Below are 19094 nucleotides of genomic sequence, written 5' to 3' on the forward strand. Positions count from 1 at the left end.
AGTGGCAATGGCAACTTGGCAAGCGCACCGTTCCAAAGGCTAACAAACATCTGGAACTTGGAAGGCCAGCAATAGCAGAAAGACCAAAATGTTAAACATCCATACGTCCCTGTTTGGACTCAGGGGCGTTGTCCTTTTAGTCCTGTTATATGGATGCAAGACCTAAGGATTTGATGGCAGCAACTGTAAGCAACACATATAAAAAATCAGCTCTTGATATTAATTCAGTGTGAAATTCTAGAGGGGTATTTAATTAACTAGTACACATCATAACTCATAGCATATGATATTGAACTGCAGGACTTGGTAGTTTGGAAAGCTGTATCTGAAAAAAGTCAAGGAGTCATGAAACCACTAAGAAAAGCTTTAACCTAATAGCTTTATTAGCCTTTATAGAATGTTAGAGTAAACTTGTCCCATTAAAATTATATTGGTGCTTGTATTGGTAATTTATGCTCAACTGGTCTAGTTGAACTCAAACTGGACCACATCCTTATTTTGTCACTTATTTTGTCATTATATTGCACTCTAGGTACTCTTTATTACAGTTTTTCTTTTCAGATTTTTGACCTTATTATTTATAAATGCCTCAGTTGATTATTAATGGAATTCCAATTCAATTTCCATTTGAGCCATATGAGGTCCAAAGAAACTACATGACCAAAGTCATTGAATGCCTTCAAATGGTAAGTATTTGATGTATTAAATATCATAAAACTAATAATTTCTAAACATGATTTTATAGAAATTTATTTACATGATTTATTAATAATCTTGAGCAAATGTTAGAATTTGGGATGTTTAATATACCTATATACATAATCATAGAAATTTATATAGGTACTTATCAAAATTAGATAAAAAATATAAGTCAGTACTTACTGCAGTGAGTGAGAGAGCTCAATTTCTCGTCAACAAAAAAACTTGAGGTTGAGGTCACGGATGGACGGCCAGGCGGACGGACGGACAGACAGACAGATGGACATGGCGAGCACAATAGTGCATTTTTTCCATAAATGAGAAAATGCGCTAAAAACATGGCTAGTAGATCTTGACTTCTTCCCCTATTATGGTCTGATAACTTGGCCAATAATAATATTTTGCAACTGAGTAAATTACCAGACTGGAGAATCAACTTTGAATATATTAATAACAATTCCTATCATTTACACTGTACTTTAGTTTGTATGATTATTCAATTCCGATACTATGTAAAAGATGTTTGCTTGGAATAATCTTTTCGATTTTTCACTAGTCACTTAATTAGAAATCACTTAATTTTTTACTTATCTATGCAACATTAAATCCAATCCCTTGCAGAACTTACATTGCCAAATTTGGCACTTAAGTCCTAAGATCAGGTTTTCAAGTCCAAAATGTTACTAGCATTATTTAGGATTTGTTTACAAATTTGGATCTGAAAGATTGCTTGCCACAAATACATGTGAAGAAAAATTTGTTGGTGGGACCTTCTGAAGATATAGATGTCGATGATGATGAGTTGCCAATGCTGTTTTTTTTTAAGCTAGTTTCAGCTGGTTGGTCATTAAAGGTGATGATTCATTTGAGATATATTAAATAATTGATACCTTTCACCTTGCTGATGTTTTCTATTTACCTCCAGTGCAAAATAGCTTGATATCTGAAGCTCTAGCAAACCATTCTTCTGCTATTTGCCGAAGATCTTTAGATGTTGTCCTACTGTCTAATTGTTGTTGTTAATACTGCCTGGTATCACCCTGGGCCCATGTTATGTTCATTCATAGTGGCAAACCAGAAATTTCTTAGAAACCAGTTCATTCAAATTCTCTGATCTAGTTCAAATTTTTTTATGGTCTCCACACATAAATTTTTATGTAGGTACCTATGCATTAGCATTAACATAGGTACATTTTTATGTTTGATGCCTAATGTTGGTATCCACAATACTTTATCTATTAATTTGAATAGGATCTATGATCTATCTATGAGACTCACTGACTCAATACACTCGAAGAGGTCTAGTCTGAAGAAATGTCGGCTTTGCCTCAATGGGTTCATTTGAGTACCTATTGACTTGTTTTATTGTGTCTCTTGAACAGGAATTGTGCATCCTATTCATGCAATCAACTTGCCAAGCTTTGCCATACAAAGGCAATTATTTGTGTTTCTCAAAAAAAGTACTATTAATTTGAAAATGTTTAACATTTTTACTTTAATTTATCACATATTTGGTTTAATACAGTGATTTTTTTGTAATTGCCAATGCTTCTTCAAAAAAATTTTCAATTGATTATATTTTATGATGGTACCTATGAAATCCTACATTCATTGCAACCTCTTTTGTATTCAGATGATAATCTTCTTCTAACAGTTGTTCTTTACAGTCTAGTACACAATATATGCAAAAGTATACTTTATTTGCCAATTTGTTCTCTATCACACTCTGTTCAATGGATTAATTTGAATGTAATTTTACTAACTCTCCAGAACAGCAATGGTGCCCTCGAGTCACCCACAGGCACAGGCAAGACCTTGTGTCTGCTGTGTGCATCACTGGGCTGGCTGGAGCATCACAAAGCTCAGATGCAAGCCAGCATGAATGCCATGTCCATGGACACAGTTTCAAGTTTTGATTCAGCAAGTTCCAATAATATTGGTTCACTGCCTGGCAGTAGCTTTGGGCTATTTAGAGGTATATATTTAATTTCCAGGTTAGATGATTGTAAGCAATAAATTAGCTTGTCTTTTATGAGATAAAGAACTCTTTAGAGGTACTGCATTGATCTGAAATTAATTATGCACCTAGTTTTGAATAGAGAATAGCCGCATATTTTTTCAAGATTTGAGAATACATTATAAACTAAATGTAAACATGAGTGATAAACTGATGCATAATTTTTTACACAGTTGTTTCCAAGCACTTGTGTAATGGTTCTCATTTTATCTTCAGATGTAAAAAACTGCCAACATTAGCTTTTTAAAATCTTTTACATTTTTAATTTACAATCAAAATGTTAATTTCATTGATGTTAGATCTTGATAAAACTGTATAAAATGCTGATAATTATTCTTTGTACCAGGCTTGCCAAAGATCATCTATGCCTCACGCACTCACTCCCAGCTTTCTCAAGCCATATCCGAGCTCAAGAGAACAGCTTACAAGTATGTCAAGGTACGTATGTTTCACCCATTTAATTACTTCTCACTTATTGTTTTTAATATTTGCTGAATTTATTAATTAATTATCTAATTTACAGGGTGCATATGGTACTGGTCATGGAAAACCTGGAAAGTCATGGAATTTGATTTTTCATTTTCCAGGCCTAGAAAGTCATGGGATTTCATTTCAGGTTATGGAAAGTCATGGAATTTGCAAATAAATGAAGAAAAAATATAGGTAACTCAGTACTCACAGCAGTGAGTGACAGAGAGCGCATTTTCTCGTCGACGAAAACTTGAGGTCACGGACAGACGGGCTGACAGACAGACAGACAGACGGACATGGCGAGCACAATAGTGCATTTTTTCCATAAATGAGAAAATGCGCTAAAAAGGAAGTGTTTTTCTGTGCTGCTTCTGTTAATCCATTAATGCTGAGCGGTTCCATTTGGAACCAGCAGAGAAAAATGGATTCGTAATAAAATTGTAAGATGAAATAAATACCTATACAAGTGGATGTGTAGGTTTGATACACATCTTGTTCATGTTCTGGCAAAGTTTGGTTCTGCTACACTGACTACTCTCTTTTCAGTTAACATTCAAAGATTACTAGAACCAGGTCATGGAAAAGTCATGGAATTTTTTTCTAAATACTGGTATGCACCCTGAATATAACATTAGATAAAAAATTTAATTTAAAAGTTACTTAGTTATCAAAGTCTTTCTTTACTTTGAGTCCCTTTCTTATTTTTATTTTTTTAGTTTAAACTTTTGAAGCAAACTTTGTCATTATTTTTCAAAATATTCATATTGTCATCTGTAATGGCTGTGAGTGACCTTTAATATTTTTTTTTAACTTCCTGTATCCTTCAGTTCCATTTTATTCATTCAAATCTTGATTTATTTTTTCTTTCTTTAATCTTGTCTTTTTTTAGTTTTTCACCTGTTCATAATTTATTTTCTTTGCTCTCACATTGCATTCTTTGTGCTTCACTTTGAAATGTTTTTTTAAGAACACAGTTGTAGTAGCAAACAAAAAGCTTATTTGTTGATCTAAATCAGTGAATTGTATAAGAAGACCAGTATATCACCAATACCAGCATTAACATACATAAGAAACTGAAGAAATTTTTGAAGTAGACCAGAAAATTTGAAATGAACTGGTTACAATAAATCTCTTTTTTGCTCTTATACTGATAAAAATGTATGAGTCATACTGTCCAAATAGTGACTCACTTACTGCATGTAGCACCTATGTGCTCATTTTTCCAGGCCAAACTTTGTTAGGATGACCCACTCAAGGGTAAAAAGTGCATCACTAATTTGACAGTCTCATTTCTCTGAGTGTATATACGAGACCACTTGTGTTCAGGTGGCAGTGCTTGGCTCCAGAGACCAGCTGTGCATCCACCCTGAGGTGTCAAAGGAGCAGAACAACAGCACAAAACTGCACATGTGTCAAGTTCGGGTCAAGTCCAAGACGTGTTACTTCCATAACCAGGTGCGTGTTCAGAAACTCTATTGAAGAAGTTAAGAGTTGTAACTCAATTCACCAATCACTGAATGCTTTTTAAGCTAAACCCTCACAAATGAGAGATTAGCTGCTATGTTGTGCACTTATACAAATGTTGACAGTATAGCCATGATATTGTGGTTAGAAATTCTTTTAACAATAGAGTTGTCATGTGTATTATATTTGTAATCCACATAACTGAGGTTGTAATTACATTTGTTGATCATATTTCAGAAAAGGAACCTTATTGATAGGATTCTTACTAAAAAAATGATTAAGATTTAGATCTTTTTTAACTCAATTTATAGATGGCATACCCATGCATGCCATGCTACCAGTCTGGTCAGTTTTTAGCATGGGACTGTAGTGTTAGATGCTTGATACAGACTTGATACTTTATTTGTGGTGAGTTTTAAACATTGAACTATTCAGATAGAACTAGAGGATAAATTCAAATAGGTACATAACTAGAGGCTCAATTCAAAATATTCCCTGAAAATTGCAGGTGGAAGGCAAGAAGGATGACCCCGCGCTCAGAAGTGAAGTGATGGACATTGAAGACCTGGTGCTGTATGGCAAGCGCCGCACTTGCTGCCCTTACTACCTCACTAGGTGTGTCCTTACTACCTCACTAGGTGTGTGTCCTTACTACCTCACTAGGTGTGTCCTTACTACCTCACTAGGTGTGTGTCCTTACTACCTCACTAGGTGTGTGTCCTTACTACCTCACTAGGTGTGTGTCCTTACTACCTCACTAGGTGTGTCCTTACTACCTCACTAGGTGTGTCCTTACTACCTACCTCACTAGGTGTGTGCCTATAAAGGGTTGTTTGCTTAAGCTGAATCATTGTGTTGTATTGTTTAATGTGTCTGTACTTCTGGCAGAGAGCTTCGTCACGACGCTGACATCATCTTCATGCCCTACAACTACCTGCTCGATCCTCGCACGAGAATGGCTCACGGCCTCGAACTTCACGTAATAAAATCATATACATTATAATTTTTCCTGCACCCGAAATGCACCCGACTTAAATTTCAGTTTACATCTAATGATCAATTAAATTAGGTTTGATTTTGTTGGACCCCCTTCTCCGCATTCAAAGTATGTTACTACATGGACTTGAATTGAATTCCATGTTATGTTTATCTGTGATGAATTTATATTTAACTCTTCAGTAGCAATTTTTCAAAACCTTGTTGTTGCATGTTAATGTTTTTTTCCAGTATATACTTACACTAATTAAGCCTATTTACATCCAATGATGAATACTATCAGTGAAAATTTGTGAAACTGTAGTCTCCTGTAAACGGTAATTGTGTTTGCATTTTATATTGCGTTTATATTGCAGGGCTACGTAGTTATACTTGATGAAGCGCACAATGTGGAGAAAATGTGTGAAGAAGCTGCCTCCCTTCAGCTCCGGTCTACTGACATCGCTCTTTGTATTGATGAGGTCACCCAGGTAATGGTGATGAGTAACTAGCCTACCTAAAACTAGGTAGTTACTGCTGAACTAGTTTCATGTACCGGTACTGTGGTAGATAATTGAACTAGTCTGGTTGTATAGTGAAAATCGTTTATATGTACAGTTAAACAGGTCTACCTGCACGCTGTACTACGGAACTTGTATGGTTGTACAGTGGAAAACAGGAAATCTAGTATAAATATCTTTCCAGTATAACCCTGCAAGTTGACGAAACAGCAACTTAACGATATACTAAGCTAAGAATAACGCAAAAAATTGAAAATCGTGATTTAAAAGCCGACTAGAATTCGAAACTCGGACTCCACCCACGCGCTGTTATGCTTCTCTAAAGTTAGCTAGCATTTAATCATCCGAGTTATTCATTTGGTATAAATACGTTTGCAGACTCGTGCGCTATTTTGCATATGTACTCAATTTTGCTGATTATAAAACATCCGTATTCTATTTCATTGTGATACGCCACTATTTATTATGATAAGATCTTTGATAACCAAAAAAAATGTAGGTTTCAGATGACAGTGAAGAGTTTGATTATTATGAATAAAATTATGACTTTGGTAATAGATGGTTATGAGAAGGATGATTATGATGAATAATATACTAGCTTATATTTCAGGTGATAATGAAGATAATGCGAATGATAGATAATATGATAAGTTATGTTTCAGGTGATAATGAAGATAATGATAACTAATATGATAACTTATGTTTCAGGTGATAATGAAGATAATGAAAATGATAGATAATATGGTAGCTTATGTTTCAGGTGATAACGAAGATAATGATGAATAAAATGATGTTACAGGTGATGCAGAGACTGCAGGAGAGCGGAGGAGACCAGGAAGCGTTCGCCGCTAATGATCCTGGAGCAGACGTGCCTCAGGACTTCACGATGGACGAACTTTATTTATTAAAAGCTGTCTTCTTGAAGTTTGAAGAGGTGATAGTGGTTTGCATAATAAGTGCATAGGAAAGATAATGGTTTAGTATTTTGGTGCTCGTCTTAATGTCTTGTTTCAGTAATGTTTGGTGTATTCTGATGTGGTTGATGCCATTTGCCAACATGTTTCCATCCACACTGGGCGACCATTGCATGCATCCAAATTTCAGTAAAAACGTAGTTCTGTTAAAATAAATTTGGCTGCAATTTCTTTTGTTAAAGACTCCTATTAATCATGGAAATTTAAATTGAGAGAACAATTCGATATTTAATTATCAACAAGATATGCTGTTTCAAAATTTCATTTTCTAATTTTTGACTATGTGTTATTTTCTTGTTGTGGAAAATCATGCAATGACAATTATTAGTAACAAACATCAGCTAATGTTAATTATCGTTTGCCATAAATTTAACAAAATTTACCTGCGCAGGTCGTGGACGCCACTCCCCTGTCAAAGGAAGGAGCGAGTCACCCCGGCAGTTTCATGTTCGACCTTCTGCAGCAGGCCGAGATAACGCCTCATAAGAAGGCTATCATCTGCGACCTGCTAGATAAACTTGTGAGTGGCAGGCTATCATCTGCGACCTGCTAGATAAACTTGTGAGTGGCAGGCTACCATCTGCGACCTGCTAGATAAACTTGTGAGTGGCAGGCGACCTGCTAGATTTTTGGATGTTATATAGGTATGTACATAGATATGTATGTATTATCAAATATACTTCAAACATTGTCGATCTATAGTCAATATCTCTTGTGTTCCGAGTACCTGACTTAGTTACCGGGCATGTCACTATTAGATTTCAACCTACCTATATAGGTACTAAGTTTTGACGGCGAATAAGTTGAAATAGATGTATTTTTTCATGCCATCTAGTGCTGTATTACAACATTTTCGTGTTTGGAGTATGATATATTACCTATACCTATATATATGTATAGTAAGTTTTAAGTATTATAAATTATACACATATTTCAAGCCTTTTTTATTAATGCATTTTTTAAATGCCTTCACAAGAAGCAGTTGCAATATATTTTAGCTTGATCCCACAAGAAGTTGTTGCAGAAATTGTAAGTTTCTTGAATATTTCTTATTCTTGCTTCTATTTGCAACCTTATGCGTAGCGTATATATATTTATTTTTTTCACACTAGTTCTTTCTTTTTTCATTCATTTATAAGTTTTAGTTGAAGTAAATATTTTTATTTATATCATACCAGTAGTCTAGAAACAACCCTCTTGTACTCAGAGAAATGAGCAGGACATTGTCCAAATACCGGCGCAGTTTTTGTTCTCGGTTTGATTATTCTGACCCAGTTTAGCTCGGCAAATGGGCGTTTAAGTGTTAGGTACGTCCGCTCTCGGCTTGTGCTCTGAACAAAGTTGGTACCATTGAGACTCTCTCACCTATTTGGACTATATGACCAGAGCTGGGCAGCGCTACTTTGAAATGTAGCGGCCGCTACCGCTAAATGCTCTAAATGTAGCGGGCGTTACCGCTACAATTGCTTAAATGTATAGCGGGCGCTACCGCTACCGCTACAATTGCTTAAATGTAGCGGCGCTACCGCTATCGCTACATGTAGCGCGCTACTGCCCACCTCTGTATATGACCCATTCATTTTCTGAGTGTACACGTACCCCTACAGGTGACCTACCTGACCAGCAACAGCAGCTCGCCGTTCCAGCGCAAGGGCGCAGGTCTTCAGAAGTTCTCTGAGCTCATCAAGATTGTCTTCAGCAAAGACAACTTCTCGCTCGCGCACATGGAGGCCATCAAAACTAGTTACAGAGTTAGTTGCGGAGATATTCTAGTGTTTTTAGATATATATTAGTTACACTCAGTTACGGAGATATGCTAGTGTTTTTTCTGCTTATACTATTAGTTAGAGTCAGTTACGGAGATTTTTTTGTGTTTTTCTTAGAAATACTATTAGTTTAGTGTCAGTTACGGAGCTATGCTTGTTTTTTTCTGCATATGCTATTAGTTAGAGTCTTACAGAGTCATTTACAGAGATATGCTCGTGTTTTTAGATAGGTATACTATTAGTTACAGTTAGTTACGGAGATATTCCCGTATTTTTCTACATATACTATTAGTTACGTTGTCAGTTGCGAAGCTATGCTTGTTATTTTTACATGTTATGTTAGTAATTTCGGAGTCAGAAGCAAAGCTTTATGAATATATTATTTGCATATTTCTTTCTTTATTCTGCATATATTTTTAACCAGTTACACAGCTATGTTAATATTTTATTTGCATGCATGAAAATATAAATAATTTTTAATTTACAATTTAAATAGTAAATAAATTTCAAACGCGCATTTGAACATTTAATCAAACTTTGATTGAAATTTCTTAGTGAAGAGTGCGCATTGAAATCTTGTAAAAATTTCGTTTTAAAAGCTAGTAAACTGTTATTAATTTAGGAAAAAGATTTCAAATGCACACTTTCACTGAAATTCTAAATTTTGTAAAGAGAGCACATTGAAGCCTTGTGAAAGTTTTAATTTGGAAGTTAGTAAACTGGTTGTAAATTTCAAATCTTCTCCCAGGTTCACGTGGCAGTCGAAGAAGTAAAGAAGCGGCAAGCAGGTGGCTGGGGCAGTAAAGCTAACGGCAGTAACTTCAGCCGAGATGGAAGTAATCATGACAGTAACAGCGGTGCTGGGCAGAGCAACACACTTACTTCCAAGCAAGGCCGTGTTCTTTCTTACTGGTGCTTCAATCCAGGGTTTGGGTAAGTAGCATGATTTTGAATGTGTGATTTTAAACTGTGATAAAAATGATTTTAAAAATTGTTTTTGATCGAATAGTTTATTAACTTAGCGGCATGAAAATATGGTATATGGCAGAGCAGAGCATCCCATACCTAAAGTGCTGTGCTTTAGAGCCTACATGAATATGATTTAGAGCACAAAGTGTTGTGCTTTATAAAGCATAAATTAATACGAATCAGAGCACAAAGCGATGTGTGCTTTAAAGCATAAAATAAGATGATTTAGAGCACAATGTGATGTTGTTCACCATATTTACAGCATGAAGGAGATGGTGGAGCAAGGCATACGCTGCGTCATCATCACCAGCGGCACGCTCAGTCCTCTGCAATCCTTCACTCAGGAGCTCCAGGTGAGCAATCAACAATCATCCAGTGAGTTCAATCATCATTAATCTCAATCAGCACAATCCAGTAAGCTCATACATCATTAATCTCAATCAGCACAATCCAGTGAGCTCTGTCAGTACAATCCTCTTAGAGAAACATCGTTATAGAATCTATAAGAAGAATATACATTCAGTACAATCCTTTTATAGAAATGAGTTTCGAGTTAACTTTCATTTCATTAATTACTTTTCCTAAGTATTTCAAATAAGAAAATAGAGTATAACATTTATGTTGTGTAGGCAGGATATGGAAATTAACAATCAATGCAAATTTCTACCACAATGATAGTTGAACCTTCATTACAAATTTATACCACAATGATGGATACACTTTCACGGTAAATAGATAAGCACGCTTATGAGTGCCCCTGCAGAGTTAATCACTTAACACTATAATAATAGAACCTTTACGGCCAATATATGCAATATAATAATGACTTTACAATATAATATAATGATTGTGAACAACAATTGTGCAGGTTGGGTTCCCGGTGCAGTTGGAAAACTCGCACATCATCAAAGGCCATCAAGTGTTCGTGGGCGTCGTGAACAGAGGACCTGATGGTTGTACTCTGAACTCCTCCTACCAGAACAGGTATATTTCTTGTTATACTTCATCAGAACAGGTATATTTCTTGTTATACCTCATCAGAACAGGTTTATTTCTTGTTATACCTCATCAGAACAGGTATATTTCTTGTTATATCACATCAGGTACCTGCTAGGTATGAGTAGATGAAGTGCAAGCAAAATCATACCTCGCGCCTTATGCTTCACACTTATGATGACCAGCATGCTAGGTATAAATGAAACAATAGTTACTAATAATAATTAATATTTTAATGTTACAGATCTCGCCCTGAATACCTGAACTCCATGGGCAACCTCATCCTGAACTTCAGCAGGGTCATCCCAGGAGGGCTGCTGGTCTTCTTCCCCTCCTACCCCATCCTTAAGAACTGCCACGAACACTGGCAGATCAATGGCGTCTGGGATAAAATAACAAATATCAAGGTAGAATATTAATATGTTCAAAGATATATTACTCATCACACATATAATGTAAAAGAATGATATTAAAACTTTGTGCAAATAGCGATGCACTTTTTGCCCTTTCTTTCTGGACCAAGTTTGGCCCGGCAAAAGGGCGTATCAGTGCTACGTCCGCTCACTGGGTGAGCGGACGCTGGGTGAGAAAGTGTGTCACTATTTGGACAAAAAGTCCCATTCATTTTTGTGAGTCTTGCTGATGAGAATATGTTTGGAGAGGAAGGACAAGCAATATATAATTTACCAAGCAATTGTTCCCTCACTTTTAACATATACGAACTATGCTAACAAATAATATGTGCACCTAGTTTCAATCTCAATAACCCCCTAAGAATGCTAATCCACTCTGGTTATAAGTTCCAGAAGCACGTGATTATCTCACCAAATATATGTTTCACTGCCAAATAAATGCATAAAAAAATTATGTATATCATAAACATGGCAATCAGTTTCGTACGTTTAGATTATTTATAATAGTATAGTAGTATGTATTATTGTAAATAGTACTTGCCTTTATTGTGTATTATAGATTTTCTTTTGCATTGCAGCTTCTTTTGTGGCTTATATTTTTTAATGTCAATAATTACTTTTTATATTGATTATAGCCTTTATTGTATACCAAATATATTGGAGCCTTTATTATATATTATTACTTTTTATACATTACAGCCTTTATTGTACATCACAGTCTTTATTATATATTACAGCCTATACTGCAGCCTTGTATTTGTATTATAACTTTTGTATATATAATATCCTTGATTTTCTATCACAACCTTTATGACGTATTACAGCCTGTACTGCAGCCTTGTATTTGTATTAAAACTTTTGTATATATTACATCCTTGATTATCTATCGCAACATTTATGATGTATTACAGCCTGCGTTCATCGAGCCCCAGAACAAGGACGGCTTCCTGTCCACCATCACCGAGTTCTATGAGAAGGTCAACGACCCAGCGCTACGGGGTGCCATCTTTATGGCCGTGTGTAGAGGGAAGGTGTGTCTCGTGACTATATTTTGTAACATACACTCAGAGAAATGAGCCCGTGTGTAGGGGGAAGGTGTGTAGCCTCAATATATTTTGTGATATACACGCAGAGAAATGAGCGACAACATGTCCTTATAGCGATGCACTTTTTGCCCTCGTGTGGATCACCCTGGCAAAGTTTGGCGCAGCAGAAGTACGTTTCAGTTCTACGAGCAGGAAGTGTGTCACCATTTGGAAAAATATGACCCATATATTTTTTTTAGAGTAACAGGCAATTCATTCATAATTTTATGCCCAATAGGCAAAATTCGTTCGTTTAGTTTGTTTACTTGATATAATTTTAGTGCATGTAATGCATTCATAATAATATGCTTTACATAACAAATTGGAAAAACTCATTGGATCAAAACTTTTTGTAACTCGGTGTACAAATTGTAACGTAGCACGAAAATCATAATAGTTTAAAATTCTTCCATAGTAAGATGAAAGTCTATTGATAATGTCTCGCAATTTATTATAAATCTATCAGTGAATACATTTTTCTCTAGAATTCATTTATTAAAGTAGCCTTTATGGCTTCAGTGCAGCCATTAGGTTTATCATCATGCCCTTAGAATCATGTACAAATACATGAAGTTTTTGACAGCGAAGTGATAAACGAGTAAGGACGAGATAATTAATAGCAAATATGTCAACATCTTGTTGACATATTATTAATGACAAAGTAATGTCAACATCTTGTCATGAATATTAACTCAGTTAATTGAGACGTAACAAAACTGTGCAGGTTTCCGAAGGATTGGATTTTGCGGACGGCAACGGACGAGCGGTGATCGTAACGGGACTTCCTTATCCTCCGTACAAGGATCCTAGGGTCGTCCTCAAGCAGCAGTACCTCAACAACGTCCTAGCTAAGAATAAAGTAAGCCTTTACTAGCACTAGAAGGTAGTGCTAAAGCAGCAGTACCTCAACAACGTCCTAGCTAAGAATAAAGTAAGCACACTTCTCTATTCTCTGTGCTGGCAGAGAGGCCAGTCAGGCCACAATAAACCTAATTATTTTTCATCCACTTCTCTATTCTCTGTGCTGGCAGAGAGGCCAGTCAGGCCAGGCGTGGTACAAACTCGAGGCCTCACGCGCCGTCAACCAGGCCATCGGCCGCGTCATCCGCCACAAGGATGACTACGGGGCCATCCTGCTGGCTGACTGCCGGTACTGTTATATCATCAATATTAGTTATGTACAGTTGTATCCTCAATATTATTATACATATAGTTATATCCTCAATATTATTATATATGCAGTTATATCCTTAATATTAGTTATATCCTTAAGACACATTGACCCTATTACTGTACCTCTTTTCAGAATGTTTGAGAAATTAAACTCGAAAGAAGTCCTCAATAAAACTATCATTATTTTTAACCAAACATCATCAATATTATTATATATACCGTTATATCCTCAATATTATTGTATCTACCGTTTTACCTTCAATATTATTATATCTGCAGTTATATCCATAATATTATTATATATGTAGTTATATCCCTAATATTATTACCTCTACAATTATACCCTTAATATCACTGTTTACAGTATAGCCTTTGAATAAATTTATATTTTTTGCTGTTTTCCGGCCGTTTTTTCTTATGCGTCAATTAAATACTAAAATTCCCAAATATTTGTTTGACATCGTAAATTTTCATGTTCAAATAAACATGTTTGTTTTTCCTCGAGCAGCTTCGGTATGGGGAACTTCAGCCACCAGCTCAGTAAATGGGTTCAACCTCACCTCAAAATCTACCCTGACTTTGCGCCCACTATGAGGGACCTCACAAGATTCTTCCGAACTGCCTCACAACTTGTGAGTGACTAACCTATTTCTTTGATTTTTCCGACCTGCCTCACAACTTGTGAGTTATTAAGGATTTCCTTCAACTAGTATATTAATGGAAGCCAATTATCACTAGGGCAATTTCACTAGACCTTGCCTCCGTAAAGTGCTCCCTCATATCAACACGAAGTGTTAATGTATCTTCATAAAATTTATGATTCTAAACAACTGCCTTTTCATAGGAAAATCTTTATCTTCATTTGTTGTGAGAAATTATTTTTTGACTAGCCTATGAAATTCAGAGATTGGAACCTGTTTGTATTTTTCAAATTTCCATAATTTTAAATGGAATTTTAGTAATCAAAATTTGATGTGATTGTTTTCCAGTGTCCAAAGCCGCAGCAAAAACTTACGTACAACGGAAAGCAGTTGCCGGGGGCGAGAAAAAATCAATCCTCTACAGGAGAATATTTGCCTATGCCTATGGCGCCCGTGGGCAGCTCAGCTTTAAGTCAAGCTCCTTCAAGGATAATTCTCAGACAAACCACGGAATTTATGAGTGGCAACAACAAATCAACAGAATTTATGAGTGTCAATAACAAAACTACGGAGTTTTCAAAAGTTGAGCCTGTCCCTCCAAGAGCTTTTGGCGGCCATCGAAGTCTTTTTCCGCAAGTCCAAAATTCTCGGGCGGAACCCAAGAGTATTTTTGATGCCCTAACAAGTGATGCTGGATCACCATCGGATAATAAAACAGATGATTCTGATGCAAATGATTCTATTGCCAATGATTCAGCGCGAAAACGAAGTCGAAACTTCCCCGGCAGCTTTGATGTTCTGGACTTCAATTCTTTAGGCTGTGAAACTTCAGAATCCTCGAGCTCGTCTTCCAGGTACGAAAACCTGTCCAGCGTAACAAAGAAACGTAAAATTAAAGTCACTGCAAACATTAATAAGTCACAAGACGATCAAAATTGTCCTCCAACCAACGCTGCTCAAAACGATGCCCAAACTCGGCCTCCGGGACCCAAAAATGGCGAAGAAAAACACGAGAAACTCAAAAAAATTGCCGCCTACGTACGGGAGGTAAGGGCACCTTACTTTGGAAGCGTCTCTTACTGAATAACATGAACAATAAATATAAATAGAATAATAATTTATACAAGTAGAACTTTATTTTTGTTCGACAACAATACGAACTTATTCAAGGTACAATTCATTAATTTTTTTTAATTATTAGGACTATTTAGAGACCATAAATAGATAGGATCGTGGATGAGTATACTGAGGAAATTTGATATCAAAGTAGTGGTCTGTATTTTATTAATAAGTTTGAATTACATGAAAATATTATTACACGACGGCAGGTGCAATCACCCATTATGGGAGTCTGTATCTTATTAATAAGTTTATTAATAATAAGAATTACCTAAAAATATTATTTAATGTGGGCAGGTGAAAGCCTGCCTCCCACACGACAGCTACCGGGAGTTCTCTGCTGCAGTGAAGCTATACCAGACGACCAAGCGATACCAGGACCTTAAACTGATCTTCTTGAGACTCTTCGCCCACCCTGACCACCACCTTCTACTTAGACGTGGGTAGCTACTTGAGCATTAGAAGCTCCTTCTACTTAGACGTGGGTACCTACTTAACCTGACCACCACCTTCTACTTAGACGTGGGTACCTACTTAACCTGACCACCACCTTCTACTTAGACGTGGGTACCTACTTAACCATGACCACCACCTTCTACTTAGACGTGGGTACCTACTTAACCATGACCAACGCCTTCTACTTAGACGTGGGTAGCTACTTAACCATAACCACCACCTTCTACTTAGACGTGGGTAGCTACTTAACCATGACCAACACCTTCTACTTAAACGTGGGTAGCTACTTAACCATGACCAATACCTTCTACTTGAACATGGGTAGCTACTTAACCATGACCAACACCTTCTACTTAAACAGGGGAGCTACTTAACCCTGATCAATAGTGTTTGCTTGAACGTAGGTAGCTTTTTAACATTGGAAAACCTCTTCCGCTGGGACTTTTTTTTATCTCCTTCTCACCTTTGTTCCTGTTATTAATCCTGTTTTATCGTTTAATCCTGTTTTATCGTTTAATCCTGTTTTATCGTTTAATCCTGTTTAATCCTTGTTCTCTATATATAATTTTCTGTTCCCCAGGCTTCGCTCCGTTCCTGGACTCGGAGTTCCGAGCGGACTTCTTGGCTTCATGTGATCAGCTTACGAATGGTTAACTCGTTATCAAGTTAATCATTTACCCGGACCAATTAACCTGCTGCCAAGATCATTAGTTTTTATCAACCTAGTTTATTTTGTACAATTTTATTATCAATTTGACATATCAGCTAAGGATTTATTCGTATTATGAGCTGTCTTTTTTTTTTTTTTTTTTTAACTGATGGGAAACCAGCCTCAGTTGACCGGATTGTTTGGTTGCCGGTGATATGGTAATGATAATATTGCTAGTTATATTATTACCGGTAGATAACTGCGACATTAAACTGTTGAAATGAAAAATAATTAAATGAAATGCCTGCACAAGAACCTTTCTCTGCGTTTTTTTTTTTGCAAAAAAACAAGGACTTGAAAATAACATCATGAGTTTTCATGATTACACTGAAATAATGAAGATTTTTTTGAATTCATTTTACTGATTTCTGTTGAAACCGCAAATTGTATGCTCGACGTTCGCAGCTCTAAAACTACATTGTGTCATGCCGCTTTATTTTATTGTTTATAACGTGTAATTGCCTGGCTGCTCTTGACGAGTTTTCACCCGGGCTGTTTATCAAAATTATAATTTTGTCATGTTGCTCAAATGATTTTCAATATTTGTTGCCATGTTAAACACATGATCTTCAATTTTTTTGCCCGGTTGAACGCATGTTCATTCAATATTTTTCTAAGAACCCTAACCAAACTTTTTTGTAATCTCAAAATTACCAATTTTTCTTTCATCTTAAGTAAGCACTTACTTGCAAGTATTTTTCTTAAAGTGAAACCTTCGTTAAATAGGTGCAGTTTTTTTGATGCATTTAACAGTGTCGTATATTTCGTTACTTTAATCCATCATTCTGTCACGTAGTTACTAGTTACTAGTATTCCTGCAAACAATGTATGTAATTTGTTGATGAATTCCACTGCGACTGTGATATTTTAACTATTAGACTACCTAGCTAGTTAGTTATCTAGCGACATCTAGTTTTTAATCCACGATTTTCTTAGTTTTATTTCTTGAATTTTCGGATTGACATGAATTTTCGTATGTTATTTTTAAAATTCGTCAGTCGAGTTTATGAAAGAATATTCGTTTTTCTGCGAGTTACAGGGACGGGGTATCAAGAATCTTGTATAGGTTATGAAAATATTTGAATACGCGCCGAAATTAGCAAAAATAATTGTTAATTTTGATGTTTTTGCTGTGGAGGCAAACTTATTTGCGTTATGCAAGTAGACGGGGAATTTTTTTTGGCCTAAAAAGAGCTTTGTGAAGAGCTCTTGAGGTAAAAGTTTATGCATTGACTCAAAAACGAATCTACTTTAAAGCAGTACAATTTATGAACTTCCTAGCGTGTGTCACGAAACGTTCCGGTCGCTAGGGTTTAAATGCTACTTCATAGTTAGTAACTTTTTCTAACCATGAAAAAGTTCTGAATCAAATAAATTTTATTTAGCCTAATGCATTTTATTGTCCTGTAGATTGCAACTTCTGGGTTCCGCCTCCTAGATATCCGTGATTTTTCTCTCATCAAATCCTGATTTTTTTCTTCAAGCAGATAAAGAGCCTGCAATTTGATCGCTGTCGCCGTCTTTCGGTCAAAAATTTCATGACATTCGCTAAATGTAATAATTAAATCAAATTGGTATAATATAATTGTATACATCAAAAGGCTAAGTATAAATGTGTTTCTGTTTACGAAAGACACATCGTCAAATGGTTGGGACAATCATTTGTCCGCTGGCAGAGCTAACCATCAAGAATATCAATCTAACTCTTTCTTTCCTGTGTGGGACGTGTTACTGATAATATTATTCAACTATTATCATTATTATTAAAACTGAAATACTTCTTAAGAATTCCTTTCCTTATAACTATGCATCTCCGCCTTGATTAATATAATTATTCGTTCATTTTAGATTAGCGTTGATATTTGTTCCACCATGTTCTCTAAATTTTAGTGTGTTGAAAGCATGACATTATTGTTCGTTGCGATGCAATGTCCTTACTCATTCTCGTGTTAAAGACCGAGAAATAATAACCTCTTATGGATGTAATTATTCAGCTCTACATGTTATCTAGGTTTATGTGCTGCATGATAATCACGCTTATGTGTAGTTTGCTTGTGTTCAATTATATTGAGTTGAAGACAACGATGCAGGCTTGACAGTAACAGGCGCCCACAGCCTCTGCTTATCTCGAGCAACGGAAGGAAAAGATCCTCTTGCGTCAGACTTGTGGCCTGACGTTGCGGTGCTGCTGTGGTGCTGTGGCAGTGGTGCTGTGGCTGTGACAGTGGTGCTGTGGCTGTGCTGAAGTGGCAGTGGTGCTGTGAGTGTGGCTGTGCTGAAGTGGCAGTGGTGCTGTGGCTGTGCTGAAGTGGCGGTGGTGCTGTGGCAGTGTTGTGATGCAGCTGTTATGGCGCTACAATTGTCTAGTGTAGCAGATGTAAGCGTGCAGCTGCGACAGGCTTGAGTGTGGTGCAGGTGTGACGGTGAGTAATGTCTGGTGATGATGCAGTGTGATGAAGATGGTTGTGTGTGGTGGATGTTGCAGTGAATTACGGCCGTAATGTTACGTACATTGCAGATCATGACTAAGAATTATAAAGCAACATATTTTCATGTTCTTAGTGTACTTGTGATTTAAGCGGACGAAAGATATAAGAATATCGTGACTAATACAGGGTGCGCCACAGAAACTTACTTATTTGAAAG

General features: G+C 36.3%; 1 protein-coding gene across 1 annotated transcript; it reads left to right on the forward strand.

The window, feature by feature from the left end:
- Positions 1-548: 548 nt before the first annotated feature.
- LOC108677662 (regulator of telomere elongation helicase 1 homolog) lies at positions 549-16994 on the forward strand. The gene is made up of 21 exons (XM_018165915.2): positions 549-686; positions 2470-2674; positions 3063-3154; positions 4514-4642; positions 5160-5266; positions 5540-5630; positions 6004-6117; positions 6947-7081; positions 7513-7641; positions 8729-8872; positions 9636-9820; positions 10119-10209; positions 10725-10840; positions 11097-11259; positions 12177-12296; positions 13075-13209; positions 13382-13500; positions 14032-14155; positions 14513-15211; positions 15581-15722; positions 16320-16994. The coding sequence occupies exons 1-21, from the start codon at positions 585-587 to the stop codon at positions 16391-16393; spliced, it is 3216 nt and encodes a 1071-aa protein (XP_018021404.1). The 5' UTR covers positions 549-584; the 3' UTR covers positions 16394-16994.
- The last annotated feature ends 2100 nt before the right edge of the window (positions 16995-19094 follow it).

The sequence above is a fragment of the Hyalella azteca genome, unplaced genomic scaffold (genome assembly GCF_000764305.2).
Source record: "Hyalella azteca isolate HAZT.00-mixed unplaced genomic scaffold, Hazt_2.0.2 contig4592, whole genome shotgun sequence".
Taxonomy (NCBI): domain Eukaryota; kingdom Metazoa; phylum Arthropoda; class Malacostraca; order Amphipoda; family Hyalellidae; genus Hyalella; species Hyalella azteca.